This window comes from Schistocerca americana, chromosome 4 (assembly GCF_021461395.2).
Source record: "Schistocerca americana isolate TAMUIC-IGC-003095 chromosome 4, iqSchAmer2.1, whole genome shotgun sequence".
NCBI lineage: Eukaryota > Metazoa > Arthropoda > Insecta > Orthoptera > Acrididae > Schistocerca > Schistocerca americana.
The window spans coordinates 564,220,884-564,238,020 of NC_060122.1; the positions used below are offsets into that span (position 1 = coordinate 564,220,884).

At 39.6% G+C, this 17,137-nt stretch overlaps 1 protein-coding gene across 1 annotated transcript in view; it reads left to right on the forward strand.

The window, feature by feature from the left end:
• LOC124614042 (integrin alpha-PS5-like) overlaps nt 1–17,137 on the forward strand; it is a 586,089-nt gene that overhangs the window by 482,507 nt on the left and 86,445 nt on the right. The window contains exon 19 of the mRNA XM_047142872.1: nt 1,532–1,648. Coding sequence (XP_046998828.1) covers nt 1,532–1,648 — 117 coding nt within the window. The remainder of the gene's footprint in view (nt 1–1,531; nt 1,649–17,137) is intronic.

Here is a 17,137-nt window from a genome sequence, read left to right on the forward strand (position 1 = left end):
GTAGAAAGAGGGTTGAAAGTTCCTGTACCTAGCATTATTCAATGGAGAAGAAGTCAAGAGATTTTCCAGCAGCTGACTATCCCGTAAAGAAGAGGTGCTGCAAAATTCCAGGTAAGTCACCTCGTAAAGAAGTGGAATGTGGTTTGGGGAAATAAATCAGTATAACCCACACCCACACTCACACTTTATGTCATCAGAATGTTATAACACACTTCTATGTTGTCTCCAGCACGCTGCTGTGGTAATAATGGATTGTCACTCTTGGTAGGGTATCTATTTCTATCTTGATGATGACCAATGGGACTTGGTCTTAAGCAATCACTTTGTAGTGCCACCTGAAGATACACCTCTATTGATGCAAAACCAGTAGATACTTTTTAATAAAATTATTTTAATAGCTAGTGCAGAAGATTTTATTCAGCATGTGAAATGGTTAGTTTATTTTATATAGAATAGTATATAAGGTGTAAAAGGCTAAAGATTTTGGTGCACAAGGGTAGAGAGTCTCCCTGTGGTGGAGCAGCAACCAGCCATAATGAGGCATCTGTGGGGTCCCTGTGCCCTGAAATATGAAATATCCCCTCTGCCCCTCTCACAGTCATATCGTATGACCAATGCAACTTGTGCAGTATCCTTGTCCATCACTATCCAATCCCTTACTCCTGACCATTTGCCCCTTAATCTTACAAACTGTGACTGAAATAAAGAAGGGGAATTCATTAAGTAAGTTTTGAATTTTTCTTCATTATTAGAATGAGTTTTTTTTAAATTTATGCAATAAATAATAACTACTTAAGTAACAGACACCAGTAATCAGAAGTTTGAAATAATAATTTTAATAAAAGAAATACATATGAAAAAAATATTTAGTATAAATTTAATTGAACAGAAACTCGCAAATAATTTAGGAAGTAAAAGTAGCTACTTACTGAAAAGCTGAGGCACAGGCAAATTGTTCTGCAAAGCTATATAGTACACATACAAATGCACATACATCAGCACAGTTGTATTGTCGCAACTGATCATGTAGCCATGTAGTTTTGTGTGTGGGCTACTATATAGCTATAGTGAATTCATCAGAAACCTAGCAAAGTTTTCAGTTTTATTTATGTGCCCATTGACAACTCAGTGCCTCAGTTATTTTGTGAGCTCCTCATTAAATTGTGATGAGTGAGAAAGAAAAACCATATACTATTTAGAAGAAGCATTGAACAGTTAATAGGCACATACAGGTGTACATATGCACATAAAGAAACCTGGTAATATAGGACATATCCTCTGCAATGTAACTATAAGTGGTTTGCAGAGTATGGATGTAGATGTTGATGCAGACATTTCCACTCTCTCCCAGCACAACAGATGCCTGGATTCTGACCTGCCATGTTTAATGGGTCATTTAATTTCAGTGTAAAAGCAAATCATACTTCCGATTTGTTGTGTTGCATTCTATGTGAATGTTGGTGTAATATCTGTATCACATAACTTATTCTGTATCCAGCTGCTAAAATGGTTTCTTCCCCTTTCCTTTCAGGCAGTAAAAGAAGGCCCAACACCTGTGAAGCAAGTACATTTTACAATTGATGTACCAACACATTACATAGCAGATAATGGGAAAAGTGTTGAATTTCTTAGAATCCAACCAGTTCAGGTAAGAATTTTTCATTTTGATCTTGGTAATTTAAGGAATGACTAATGAAATTTATTCCATGGTTAACTCCAGTTGCAGTTTAAGTACTTGACAATGGGTTCTAAAGTGAAAAATAGCCATTTGTGAGGAGAAAATAACTTTAATTTTTGACAAAGATTACAGCTATGGTAGTGCCATAGTTTCAACCTTAACAAAAAGGAAAAATATCACACATAATAGGGATTTGCACAATGTCATTATAGACCTAGTACAATTTTTGTCTCATTTGCGTTCACAGGCTATATTACATTTGTTAACAATGGACCCAGCAAATATATTTTATTACATAGTCTGTTCTTTTTCTCATATAGACTTTATTTTAGTTTTGGCGTTAACATAAGAATCTCTATAAATGAAACTAGTAGCAACTGAATTCCCCTGATACCCAGCAATTAGAGCTTTGACGTAACAGTATATTGATGGCAAATCATTCTGCACATCCTCTGAACAAAGCAGCATGGTAAAGGCCCTTTTGCAGTCTGAGAGCCTACTATGCATCCTAATACAAAATTGCTCTACCATTCAGAATTTTCGTGTTTTAACCAGAATCAAGTCCAAATCTACAACCACAATCATCAGTGAAATAAAAACTTAGCACTGAAAGGATGTTTATTACAAAAAGGAATGTGCAGAGAGAACATAAGTCAACTCCTGAATGAAGAGTATTTGTACAAACAGAATATTCCATAATATACAAACATTAAAAACATAAGAATTTCCAAGAACATTCAAGAAATGATAAATGGGGTTTAGGGTTTGATTTGGGGGAAGAGACCAAACAGCAAAGTCATCAGTTTCTCAGATTAGGGAAGGAAGTCAGCCGTGCCTGGCATGCGCCTCAAGCGATTTAGGGAAATGATAAATACAAAATAACAAATAATTGTCAGTGGTGAGATGTGAACTGGCAACATGTAGCATGTCAGCCAGCAGTGCTAACTACTACTCCACAAGGCATGCAGCACAGTGTGTGCCATAGCCTCCTCTGGTGTAGGAATATCAGTCTGCTGTATCAAAATTTCTCATTGGAGATCATAACATCACTCTACCTCTGGAACTTGTCAATGGTCCTCTGCATGGCAGCACCGATGAAACCTCACATTTTGATCATATTGTCACACCCTCATCACTATGATGAGAACTGAAGGTAGCCCCACCTATCAAAGGTTCAAGATCAATGAGAGTGTCTTCAGTTCTGTAAAGCCTCCATCACTGATCTGCAGTAGGGTTCCATATGGTTGACATGGATGACCTCTCTGCACCTTTATCCATTTAATAAAGAGTCATAACCCTCAACTTTGTATGTGATGTCCAGCAAGCAATGAATGGTATGATATGGCTCAAACTATCACTATAGTAACTTATCTGATTGTCCCACTTTCAGCACAGATGTAAAAATCTGTAAATGTAAAAATAGTCTCCGAGTCTGTATCTCTCTGGGCAATGTTTAGCATTGTAACAGTCTCATTCCTTTTCCTGGGCAACAAGGGTCCATAAGCAAGCCAGCTTTCTTGCCTCCTGAGTACTGATGAATGGTAGGCATCTTCAGTATCACCGAGTTCAGACAGGAAAAATGTATCCATTATCATTTCGACCTTGCAGTTTTGGAGCAGAAAGAACTGTGTGAAGTCTGTAGTGTCTTGCTTCACTGTGTCATATGCAAATATCATGGCAGGCAGTGTTGTATCCTAGTCTCTTTTTTCGTCATCACTACACTGAAAAATGCTGTTATGCTGTATTCTAGTCTGTACAAAACCAGTAAATCAGAGCTGTATAAATAACTGTATGCTAAAGCCAAATACAAGTATAGGAGGGCAATAAATGAAGCAAAAAAACTGCATAACATAATAAACATTGAAAAATCTAACAATAAATGCAAAAAGGCCTGGAGTGTAATAAACTCCATTGCTCACACTAAACACAAAGAGGAAATAGCCATTATCCCAGATGAATTTAATAAATATTGCATTCAGTCCATTGAAGAAATCAGTAGTTCAATAAACAAACCCCCTGAAAATGCACTTAGTATTATGGACAGCTGCTTTGAAAAGTTTCCCCCAAGCACCTTCACTTTCACAGAAGTGAGACCAAATAATATACTAAAAATAGTGAAAAATTTAAAACCTTCAGTTAGTGTTGATTATGTAATTTGTTTAAAGATGTTATTGATTGTGTGATCTATCCCTTAGCTTTTTGTATTAACAAATGCCTAGTTGAAAGTAACTTCCCCGACATACTAAAAATTTCTAGAGCTGTGTCCATATATAAAAAAGGGGAAAAGAACTGTCCCGCTAGTTACAGACCTATATCCATAACCCAATTTTTTCAAAAAAATTAGAAACAGTTATGTATGAGCAAGTTAGTGTCTACTTGGGTAAACTAAATACAATTAGTGATAAACAGTTTGGATTTAGGAAAGGTAAATCCACAACGGTGCAATGGACTCCCTCGTAAAATTAGTACTAGATGTGTTCGAGGCTAGGGACTGTGCCCAGGCTACATTTTCTGACCTGAGCAGAGCCTTTGACTGTGTAGAGCATGACACTATGCTGAATAAGCTAGTTTACTATGATTTTGATGGCAACAGTATAAATACGTTCAGGTATTTTCTAGAGAACCATCAACAAGTTGTGTGCATTGGTAGGGAGAAATCAAATTTGGTTAATGTTAGGTACAGATGGCCTCAAGGGTCAGTGCTTCGACCTTTACTGTTTATACTAATGATTAATGACCTGCCCTTGTACATAAATTCTCACACAATATTGTATGCTGATGACACAACTTTTATACATAAAATCTCTGATCTCGGTACACTGAAAGCACTGACCAAAAATACCCTTGCTCAGTCCTCATTATGGTTCAAAGCTTAGGGCTTCTTAATAAATGAAAACAAAACCCAGACACTTTACTTTAGCCTCAGAGAGATTCCTAATGACCAAGAACTAGAAACAGTCAAATTTTTAGGGGTTACTATTGACAGTAAACTGACATGGGAACCACACATTAAAAATATATTGGCTAGGTTTTCAAGAGTTATTTATCTAATTAGAAATTTAAAAAGACATGTTCCCAATGACTGTGTGAGATCAGCATATTTTGCCTTCTTCCAAAGCATCATTTCTTATGGAATCTTACTGTGAGGTAGTAGCTGTCATGTAAATGACATTTTACTTTTACAGAAGAAAGTAATTAGAATAATAACAGATTCTGATAAAACAGTACATTGTAAACCTCTGTTTATTAAAGTGCAGTGTCTTACAGTAGTAAACTTATTCATCTACAATGTTTTATTGTACATTAGAAACAATGTCAATAACTTTGTGTTGAGAAGTGACATTCATAGCCACAATACTAGAAACAGAACATCTGTAGACATGCCATATCATAGATTATCAAAATTGCAGAACTCCTACCTAGTTTGTGGACTAAGGATGTTTAATAGACTAAGTTCTAACTTTAAAGAACTGCCTGTAAATATTTTTAAAGTTAAATTATGCAAGCTACTAGTGAACAGTCTGTTTTACACCAGTGATGAATTTTTTGAAGATGAAAATACAGCATTCTAATGTGCACCTATTTTATGTAAACTAATTTACATCAATATTGTAGTTTATGTAGAAATATGTGCTCTTGACTTTGTCTATTGCTGTAATCAGCTGAATGACAATAAAAATTTTATTATTATTATTATTATTATTATTATTATTACTATTATACATCAAGAGTGTATCTCCCAACATATTAAAATGTGGGTGGTAGGCCCTGTCATCCTGTGGGCAATGCCACAATGTGCAATTTTCTCTGCCACTAGACTGGAAACTTTTCCACTATCAGAGATCATCACATATAATTCTCTGTCCTTCTGAATGATCACAAGTAACCTGGGAATTTTCAGAGCTTGGTGACTGGCACAGTCTTGGTGGCTGTGGAGTGTATGAAGTAATCAGTGCAGACTCAATTCCCATTTGTCAACTTCAGAAACTTCTTTGAAGGGCAATGCCATTTTAATGGAATGGTGTTTCTGCAAACACAATGAATACCAGTCACCCTAGAGGTAATTACGACATGTGCTTCCATTCTTGGCATTCCTTAAAGAGGCTCACATGGTGTTTAATGGGTTGGTGGAAACCTGACCAGTGATACCTGTGTCTCATTATGTCTAGAGTCTTCATGAATTCAACTGATGACATGTTGGAGTTTAATGGAAATGCTTCAGGATAGCTGGCCATAGATCAGCTAGCATAAGGAGCAACCATTTCTGCACTACTGATTCATAGGTCCTCTTAGATAATGTTTGCCCATTTTTAATTGGAATTATTCTTCATAGCTTCTATGATTTTCAGCAATGTTGAAACTTTCTTCTCTTTAGAAGCAATGTTTTGTAATGCAGTGATGTTTGATGATCTGTCCACAATGCTATGTTACATTAAAGGAAAGGTAGTTGACATCCTTATGTTTGCATGCACTTTCATATATGACTTCGACATTGTACTCCTGAAGCCCCAGTGCCCATATTGCCAGTTTTTTGACCTATCCTTCAGGCTAGTCAACCAGCATAGAGAGTGGTGGGTTATGTTAAAAGAGATAGAAAGGGACAGAGAGAGAGAGAGAGAGAGAGAGAGAGAGAGAGAGAGAGAGAGAGAGATTGATAAATTAATATCACATACATCAGGTTGGGAGTCAAGAGAAAATGAGAGTCCAGTGGCATAATTCACTGAATAAATTATAAAGTTACTGAAAGATAATTTTTTAGAAACACTGTGCAAGAATCAGTTGTAGCTCTAACAAGTCACTAAGACAAAGTCATTAAGTGTGGTGCAGGATGCATTTCATATTTACACTAAACATCACAATTCACATACCGTTGTGTGCCAGTTTGGTCCCCCCCTCCCCACTGTTCAGTCAACCAACCAATCACATAGTGTCTTGTAGTAATCCGTGAGATGAAAGTATACTGCAATACTTCAGTCGTTGATGGAAGTCACTACCCTCACAAGTGCTCATTCTAATGTCAGTGATAGTCCCAGCCTCCTACAAAAAACAACACCATGCATTCAAAATATTCATTTCCTTGAATTAGAGAAACCACTTGAAAGTTCTTAGACTGTGACATTCATGAGTTTTTGTGAATTATAATCCATATTTTCAAAAATAAATTGTGCAGAGCTGTTGCATGAGCAAATACCGGGAGCAGAGCTTGACGAAGGAGTTACATGTTTGTTAGCTTGACTGGGACTGGGCTGAGACTAATGATTGTGAGTGACTTCCAACTATTTAAAGACTGGTGTGTGAATAAATTGTTATTTTAGAAACTACACTATCATTTGATGTATGAGTAGGTTAGATTTTTCTATTCTGGATGGACTATAAATATGGATAAAAACTTGGTTTGTGAAAAATGTGGTAGTTTAGGAATTTAGAAAAGTTTGTGGAATAATTTTATGTATCCACGTTAGGGTTTCCTGACTCATGTGTACCATTACCACATTGAAAAATGTGGTAAATTATGCCAAAAACCTTAACTGATGACTTAAGTAATTAATGAAGTGTAAAAATCATATCTACAAAAGCATAATGGCAAAGGCTGGAATTAACCATGCATAGAGGCAAAGTCTGCAATGGAAATTCTATGAGGGCATGCTGAAAAGCAATGCCTCCAAATTTTCTCTATGAAAACTCTTAAAGCTCGTTAATAAAACATTGTTCACATTCTAAATCATTATTCTTTATGTCTACATATTTGTAGCCCTCTGCACTAGAAGGCTCTGAATTGTAGCATGTAACATGGCACTGTGTAACATAATTATGTAGGTGCATGAGAAACAGCTTGCTGTAGTCGAATTTTCAATTAAAAGAGTTCATTCACACATGACGCACCTTCTCCTTCAGCATGACAATACCAGACCACACATGAGCACTGTTGCATCAGGAACAATCCAACGCCTTGGGTTTACTGACATCAACTGTTATCCACACAGTTCCCTCTTTGCCCCATTCAATTTTCATCTGTTTCCAAAACTTAAAGGACACCTTGGAGGAGTTCACTTTGTTCGTGATGAAGTAGTGCAAGGTTAGTTGAGATTGTGGCTCCATCAAACAAACTCAAACATTCTACAGTGATTGTATCAACAAACTGGTCTCTCCTTGGGGGAAATGTGTTCATCACTGAGGTGACTTAAAATTTGGAGGCATTACATTTTAGCACACCATGTACATAAATAAGAATGTAAGTATTAATCTGTTCTAAATCTTAAATCTCCAAAAGTTCTACAACGATTGCTTTGAAGTTTTAACACAGCATTGCATTCAAATATATGCCTTTTTTGTACCTTATACTCTGACTGAACATTATACTGCAATATATTCAAAAAATATACAGCCCAATCTTATGCTTGTCCATCAACTAGTTCATATAACAACACAAATCATTACTTGTCTGTATAATACAAATTAACACTGCTGCTATTCTTCACAGTGGGTCACTCCCAATAAACCACAGGCAACTGCAACACAGTTGTTGTGGCTTAACTTATAAGGATTCCATCAGCCCATAACATGCAGTAGCCCACCACAGCAGCCACACAAAACATCAACAGCAGCGCCCGCTAAACAGGAAGTCCAGCATGCCAACTTTCTCCAGTATGGGACCCAACAACCAATGCAGACAAAGTAACCACACTGCAGTGGTATGATGAGCAGTTTCCTGCATGGAGAGCTAGGTAACATCTTTGTACTTCCAGGTCAAAGGCTTAATGCAAAAGGATGCTCCACTGATGTGTTTGGTAAGCCACAGCTGCAACGAAGTGGTGCCACAGTTGTGCTACTCACAGCTGTGCATTGCAGTGATAGGCTCGTGTGGGTAGTCAAGGCAGTGCCACTCATGATGACTTTTGTCTGACACATCCTCTCCTGCCAAACCCAAGCACATGGGGTGGAGGGAGGGGGCACTTACACATTAGCCAGAAATTCTCCACTCAACATCATTCACAATATAAAGTATAGAGAAAACAACTCCATTACTCTTGTAATGATAAGACATAATTATCAAAAGAAAAGGAAACAACATATGATCAAAATACACAAGGTAAATTGAGTTTACCCAGTTGCTACAAAGATCAGAAATCACAACCATCTATTTTTATCAATAGATTACATGTCCTAAGGGTATATTTTTATTTACATGGTTTTTCTTTCAAATAAGGTTTAATTTGAGATCTGTACATTCCAAATATTTTTCTGTTCTGTTTTTGACCAGCAAGGTCACCAACAGTAACGAAAAGCAAAATTCAGTCAGGTCCCACAAACCTGGGCAAAAGAGTCCCTATAATTTTATGTGTCCTGGGACTTGTTGTACCAAAGTTTTTAACCCAAAGCCAATCACTTAGTGTCAGGGAGATCAGCTGCCTTCCACCACTGTAATGTTTTTCAATTTTCTCATGAGCTACCCTGAAGCTGTTATGAGCACACTTCCAATAAGTGCAGATCTGGGGAGCATCAACACCCTCTGGAAACAATCATTAAGTGACCACAAGTAGGCATGCGGCAAGTTAGGTTTAAATGCAAACATCAAGCTTACTTGTATGGCCTTGTGGGCCTCATGCATAGCCCTATTGAAGGTGTAACCTAGCAATGACAAGAAGCCATCACACCAGATATGATCACTAAAGTGGGAGGCAATCAGGGCTGCCCTCAGTTTATGAATTGTGCACTCTGCAAGGGAAGGGTCTGGATAATAGGGCATGATTGTACTATGAGCCACCCCTACTTCAAAGCATAAAATATGAAATGTAACAGATTTAATGGGCATGGTGTTATCCAACTTTGGCTGTAATATTAGAAGTGGCAACAACAAGCAGTAGTCCATGAATGTATCTACGAAAATGAAAATAAACCAGTTGCCCTCTCTGGACCACAGGAGCAGCCCCACATAATCAACATGTAAGTTTTACATCAGTGCAACAGCTGCATCAGATGACAGAAAGGTTTCATGTGTTGACTGCAGGTTTGCTGATCCCTCAGGTTTTGCACCCTAGCACCAGCTCATGACCTGTTTATCCATGCCTTTCCAGTTAAAATTTTCTCCAATTATGACACTTGTTTTGAACATTCCAAAACGGCACACAACTGAGGTTTCATGATAATACTTGGATCACTAAAGAAACCAGGTCCTCTGGTAGCATAATATTCTTATCTTGGTTCCTTGATGAGTGAAATAAAATGCATTTCCCTTCAAAGAGAAGGTCATGATGATTTCTCCTTTCCTTCTCCTGCCCTTAATGCTATTTAGCTCAGGGTCTCCATCTTCCTATCTGACAGTGTCTGTAAAGAGAAGTGGGAATCTACTGAGAATGGCACAACTCTGATTAACTGATGACTCTGGTATGACCTCCCATGTGGTTTCTTCATCTCTTAGTTGTTCCTCTGAGCCTTGATTAAGCATTGGCTCAGGCCATTCACCATAATATTTTCCAAGCCATGGATACATCTGACAATATGCTGAAATGTGTACTGTGCACCTGGTGGGTCACAAATTTATGAAGAAGATTACTATTGCAAGTGGAATTTTGTAATAGGCCTGGATTAAGTCAAATGTCATAAAGACCTTCATCCTTCGGAACCACAAAAAGCGTGAACCCAAATTAGAAAAGAATATAAATTGGAAGACTACCTCTTTATGAATCACCCATTAATCTGAATGAGATGCATCCCTACTCCTTCACTCCCCAGACAAGTATAGTGGAGGAGTACAGGCATTTAGATGGCCTAATAACTCCCTCACAGAGCATTTCATCAATAGTTGTCTGCAGTACTTTCATTCGAGGTGGTGAGAACCTACATGTTGGATGCCTTATGGAGGATATTATCAGTCAATTCAGTTTTATACTCAGCTTCTTGAACCTCCCCTAACCTATCTCTGTGTACATCACTAAACTCTTCACTTGACGTAAAAACTTCCCCCTCTCTTTGGATGACAAATGGCTGATATCATACATGGTAATATATCAGTACCCACTGAGTTAACTACATGCTTCCAGCCCCCCCCCCCCCCCCCCCCCCAAATTCAGCACCTGCTTACAAAATTTAAAAAACTTTTGATGAACAAACTCAAAGGAGAAACTTCCATGCATCCACTGGGGAACTAATCTAGCCCTGCAGATAAAGTCTGAACTCCAAAATAACTGGCACAGATAGATTACAGGACAAGTTAGTGGGAAATTTCCACATAAAATCATCGATCCAAATATTTATCATAATTGTCCCTAATAGATGCCTTTGCACAGAATTGGCTAGTTGATGGGACACAATTCTGCTTGACAATTCTGACAATTTGCAATGCCCCCAATGCATTAAACAAACACCCATTTCTGCTTGATAAGAGAGGCGAGTTACTGGTATCAAGGAAAGCACAAACCAGCTCCTCATTTATAGGCTTATACACAATGGGAAGTCAGCTCTGGGTATTGCCATATTCTTCTGCAAAAGCCCCTCCTTCGGATCCCCAGCAATATGCCAAGTTTCTTTACCCTTAAAGCACCTCACTGCAGACAACACCAGCTGCTGGCTGTGAGAAATATTTGCCATCCCTTGCCGAAGCTTGCACACAGTTCAACAACTCTCCTAAATGGTGGAAGTTCTGCTGCCACTCATAAAACCATGCTTTAGAGCAATCAACTGATGCATTCTCTCTAAAATATTTTCAACTATTTCCCTTTTGCTATAATTCAAACACAAACTTCTAGCACCATCTTTTATCCTTTTGATGTACTTCATTAATGGTTCATTATAATGTTGTACTTCTAGATAGCCTTTGCTGACAAGCTCATGTTGGGCACAATAGTTATGACAAATTAAGTTGTAAAATACAGTGGATGACAGTCTGCACCACGTACCATATATCAATGCCCAATCCAGTCCCCCACTTACCATAGGGCTCAGCAACTAAAAAGAATGTTCATTATTAATCCAAGACATTCCCCTGTACCTTACAATTACAATAAAAATCTTAATGCCATCAGTAACTCATCAATAGAATCTAATGATAATACCCCAGCTACCTGAAATAATTTCTCTAATGATTCCAGAATGGAAATTTTACTCTGCAGTGGAGTGCGCACTGGTATGGAACTTCCTGGCAGATTAAAACTGTGTGCCAGACTGAGAATCAAACTCAGGACCTTTGCCTTTCGTGGTTAAGTGCTCTACCGACTGAGCTACCCAAGCACAACTCATGTCCTGTCCTCACAGCTTTAATTCTATGAGTACCTCATCTCCTACCTTCCAAACTTCAAGAAGCTCTCCTGCAAAACTTGCAGAACTAGCGCTCCTGGAAGAAAGGAACATTCTTGAAACACCCCTCAGGCTGTGTCAAAGCAGTGTCTCCACAATATCCTTTCTTCCAGGAGTGTTAATTCTGCAAATTTCACAGGAGAGCTTCTGTGAACTTTGGAAGGTAGGAGACGAGGTACTGGTGGAATTAAAGCTGTGAGGTTAGGGTGTGAGTCGTGCTTGAGCAGCTCAGTTGGTAGAGCACTTGCCAGTGAAAGGCAAAGGTGCCAAGTTTAGGTCTTGGTCCAGCACACAGTTTTATTCTGCCAGGAAGTTTCATCTCTCTAACGAGTTAGATTACTTAAAGAACAAATTAGACATTGCTCAAAAAGGGGATCCATGAAGGGTTTGCTCCCCCTTGGCTGAGACAACTTCCTTGTAATAACCTCTTCCAACTGGAATAACATCCCCTGGGTTCATATCAGCAATTCATTCAACTATTTGCACATTGCATTGCAGATGGAATTGGATGGTATTATGCTACACAAAATCTGTGCTTCTGGACACAATGCATAACAAGGTATTCAGTTCTGCTAACTTGCGAGATAGATGGTTCACTAACCTCAAAGAAAGTAACTGTTGATCATAACTCTGTTAATGGAGTTTTAATGCGTGACATAAAATCACTCATCTGAGCTTCCATCAACTCCAGAGGGCCATCACATGATCAACAACTTCCCATAGATGGCATGCTAACTCAGCTGCACTGCCCATCATATCAGCAATACAAATCTTTAAATCATTGCTTAATTCATCCTGAGTTCCACCATCCTGAAAACCTCCCTGTTAGCCATGCTGAAGCAGAATTACAGCAAGTAATATTTGCTAAAATGTACTCAACAAATACACACAAATAGACATTTTCAATTTTTCCCCAAAGAAAAATATTGTTGGTCTCACACCAATGTCACTCTCTTTGCTACTAATTTATAACATGTTCAGTGAGTGGAAGGGGTAGATTGAAATGAGTGTGATACATTGTTTTGAAAACACATTTATCACATTCAACAAACATTTCTTTGAAAATAATACTAAAACCCTACTAACACTTTCTTCAGTACAAGAGTTTGGATTGTAAAGATCCCCAGTAAATGTTACTTACAGATGAGCTTACACACAATTATACTAAATCATCACAAATGACTTCCCACTCAGATACAATAAAACATAATACAAATGACTTCTCACACAACTATAACAAAACAGCATTAATCTCTTAATTCAAATTAATGGTCAGGTGTAATTTAATGATGTGATCATCAAGCCCAGAAGCAACATCAGCAATCTTGGAGAATATGCCCCTTTTAACCATAAAATATTTTGACTGAATGGTATAGTGCAATATACTCAAACAGTGAGTAACATGATCTTATTCAAGTCTGTCAACTAGTTCAAACAGTGACACAAATCATTATTTGTCTGTATAATATATCTCAACACATTTCTTATTCTTCAAAATGGGTCACTCCTGATAAACCTCAGGCAACTGCAATTCATTCTCTGTGGCTTACACAAAGATAGTCCCTATTCAAATACGATAACCCACCATAGCAGTCACATGAAAACATCAGCCAAACCATGTAGCAATGCCCGTGAACATGGTAGTCGTGTGTCGTGTGTCGGTTAGACCGTCAGTGAGAGAGCACTTCGATTTCCTGCTGCTAATAAGGCGAGTACACCGTTCGCTTGTTACACATTTTTGCGAGCTTCAAACAGGTACAACTTATTTTCAGTTATCTGGGTAGTTACTATTTTATTTTTGTAATTTCTTGCGTGTTTGAGTGCCTACTAGACACAACCTTTTATTTTAATAACAGTGTAGTGTACAGTATCGCCGTTGCTATCGACCCTCGTATCGTACAGGCTTTTGTTTGTTTGGTTAGAACAGCTCAGTGTCGGTTAGACCGTCAGTGAGAGAGCACTTCGATTTCCTGCTGCTAATAAGGCGAGTACACCGTTCGCTTGTTACACATTTTTGCGAGCTTCAAACAGGTACAACTTATTTTCAGTTATCTGGGTAGTTACTATTTTATTTTTGTAATTTATTACGTGTTTGAGTGCCTACTAGACACAACCGTTTATTTTAATAACAGTGTAGTGTACAGTATCGCCGTTGCTATCGACCCTCGTATCGTACAGGCTTTTGTTTGTTTGGTTAGAACAGCTCAGTGTCGGTTAGACCGTCAGTGAGAGAGCACTTCGATTTCCTGCTGCTAATAAGGCGAGTACACCGTTCGCTTGTAGGGTAAACATAGTCATGTGTAGGGACTGTGGTTGTTGTGAGCGGACGCAAGGAGAATTGGCCACTCTTCGGGGGCAGGTGGAGGCTTTGTCTGTTAGGCTCATTGAGCTCGAGGCACAGGCGTCGGCTCGTAGTGGCGTTGGGGCAACTGTGGTGAGACCTATGCCTACTTCGGTGGCCTTGGAATCGCATGGAACCCCTGATGTCGCTGCGTCTTCCGGCAGTGAGCATCTTACCGGTCAGCCATCACTCCAGGGTGAATGGCGGACAGTGGTGGGCTCGCGCGTGCCTGGCCGAAAGGCGAAGGTGGGATCTGGCCGCGTGGCAGCTGCCTTACCCCTTTCCAACAGGTACGGGGTGCTTCCTAGTGGTGATGACATCGTTTCCGAGTCACCACAGGATGCCTCGCCTGTTGGGCCAGTGGCCGATTCTCCGGCAAGGTCCCGACAGTCACAGAGGGCGGGCCTATTAGTTATAGGGAGCTCCAACGTTAGGCGGGTTATGGAGCCCCTTAGGAAAATAGCGAGTAGGTCGAGGAAGAATGCCAGTGTGCACTCGGTGTGCTTGCCGGGGGTCTCGTCCGTAATGTGGAGGAGGCCCTTCCGGCAGCTATTGAACGCACTGGGTGTGACCGGCTGCAGATAGTAGCACATGTCGGAACGAATGACGCCTGCCGCTTGGGTTCTGAGGCCATCCTTGGTTCCTTCCGGCAGCTGGCTGATTTGGTGAAGACAACCAGCATCGCACGCGGAGTGCAAGCTGAGCTTAATATCTGCAGCATAGTGCCCAGAGTCGATCGCGGTCCTCTGGTTTGGAGCCGTGTGGAGGGTCTAAACCAGAGGCTCAGACGACTCTGCGACTATAATGGTTGCAAATTCATCGACCTCCGTTATTGGGTGGAGAACTGTAGGGCCCCCCTAGACAGGTCAGGCGTGCACTACACACCGGAAGCAGCTACTAGGGTAGCAGAGTACGTGTGGCGTGCACACGGGGGTTTTTTAGGTTAGAGGGACCCCCCCTTGGGCGAAACGATAAAATACCTGACGGCTTACCAGAGAGGACATTATCATCGTTGATAAAGAATGTCCGTCCTCAGAGACCAAAAACAGGAAAAGTTAACGTAATATTGGTAAACTGCAGGAGTATCCAGGGCAAGGTTCCTGAATTAGTATCTCTTATTGAAGGAAATAGTGCGCATATAGTATTAGGAACGGAAAGTTGGTTAAAACCGGAAGTGAACAGTAACGAAATCCTAGACACAGAATGGAATATATACCGCAAGGATAGGATAAACGCCAATGGTGGAGGAGTATTTATAGCAGTAAAGAATTCAATAATATCCAGTGAAGTTATTAGCGAATGCGAATGTGAAATAATCTGGGTTAAGTTAAGTATCAAAGGTGGGTCAGATATGATAGTCGGATGCTTCTATAGACCACCTGCATCAGCAACCGTAGTAGTTGAGCGCCTCAGAGAGAACCTGCAGAACGTCGTGAAGAAGTTTCGTGATCATACTATTGTAATAGGGGGAGACTTCAATCTACCAGGTATAGAATGGGATAGTCACACAATCAGAACTGGAGCCAGGGACAGAGACTCTTGTGACATTATCCTGACTGCCTTGTCCGAGAATTACTTCGAGCAGATAGTTAGAGAACCAACTCATGAAGCTAACGTTTTAGACCTCATAGCAACAAATAGACCGGAACTTTTCGACTCCGTGAATGTAGAAGAGGGTATCAGTGATCATAAGTCAGTGGTTGCATCAATGACTACAAGTGTAATAAGAAATGCCAAGAAAGGAAGGAAAATATATTTGCTTAACAAGAGTGATAGGACACAAATCGCAGAATATCTGAGTGACCACCATCAAACGTTCATTTCTGAGGAAGAGGATGTGGAACAAAAATGGAAAAAATTCAGAAACATCGTCCAGTACGCCTTAGATAAGTTCGTACCGACTAAGGTCCAAAGCGAGGGGAAAGATCCACCGTGGTATAACAATCATGTACGAAAGGTACTACGGAAACAAAGAAAGCTTCATCATAGGTTTAAGAGTAGTCGAATCATAGCTGATAAGGAAAAGCTGAACGAAGCGAAAAAGAGCGTAAAGAGAGCAATGAGAGAAGCATTCAACGAATTCGAACACAAAACATTGGCAAACAATTTAAACAAGAACCCTAAAAAGTTTTGGTCATATGTAAAATCGGTAAGCGGATCTAAATCCCCTATTCAGTCACTCGTTGACCACGATGGCACCGAAACAGAGGACGACCGAAGAAAGGCAGAAATACTGAATTCAGTGTTCCGAAACTGTTTCACTGCGGAAAATCGTAACACGGTCCCTGACTTCAGCCGTCGTACGGACGCCAAAATGGAAAATATTGAAATAAACGATATCGGAATTGAAAAACAACTGCTATCACTTAGTAGCGGAAAAGCATCCGGACCAGACGAGATACCCTTAAGATTCTACAGTGATTATGCTAAAGAACTTGCCCCCTTTCTATCAGCAATTTATCGTAGATCGCTGGAAGAACGTAAAGTACCTAGCGACTGGAAGAAAGCACAGGTCGTTCCCATTTTCAAGAAGGGTCATAAATCAGATGCGAATAATTATAGGCCTATTTCGCTTACGTCAATCTGTTGTAGAATAATGGAACATGTTTTGTGTTCTCGTATTATGACGTTCTTAGATAATACAAATCTCCTTCATCATAACCAACATGGATTCCGCAAACAGAGATCATGTGAAACTCAGCTCGCCCTATTTGCCCAAGAAATTCACAGTGCCGTAGACACTGGCGAGCAGATTGATGCCGTATTCCTGGACTTCAGGAAGGCATTTGATACGGTTCCACACTTACGTTTAGTGAAAAAAATAC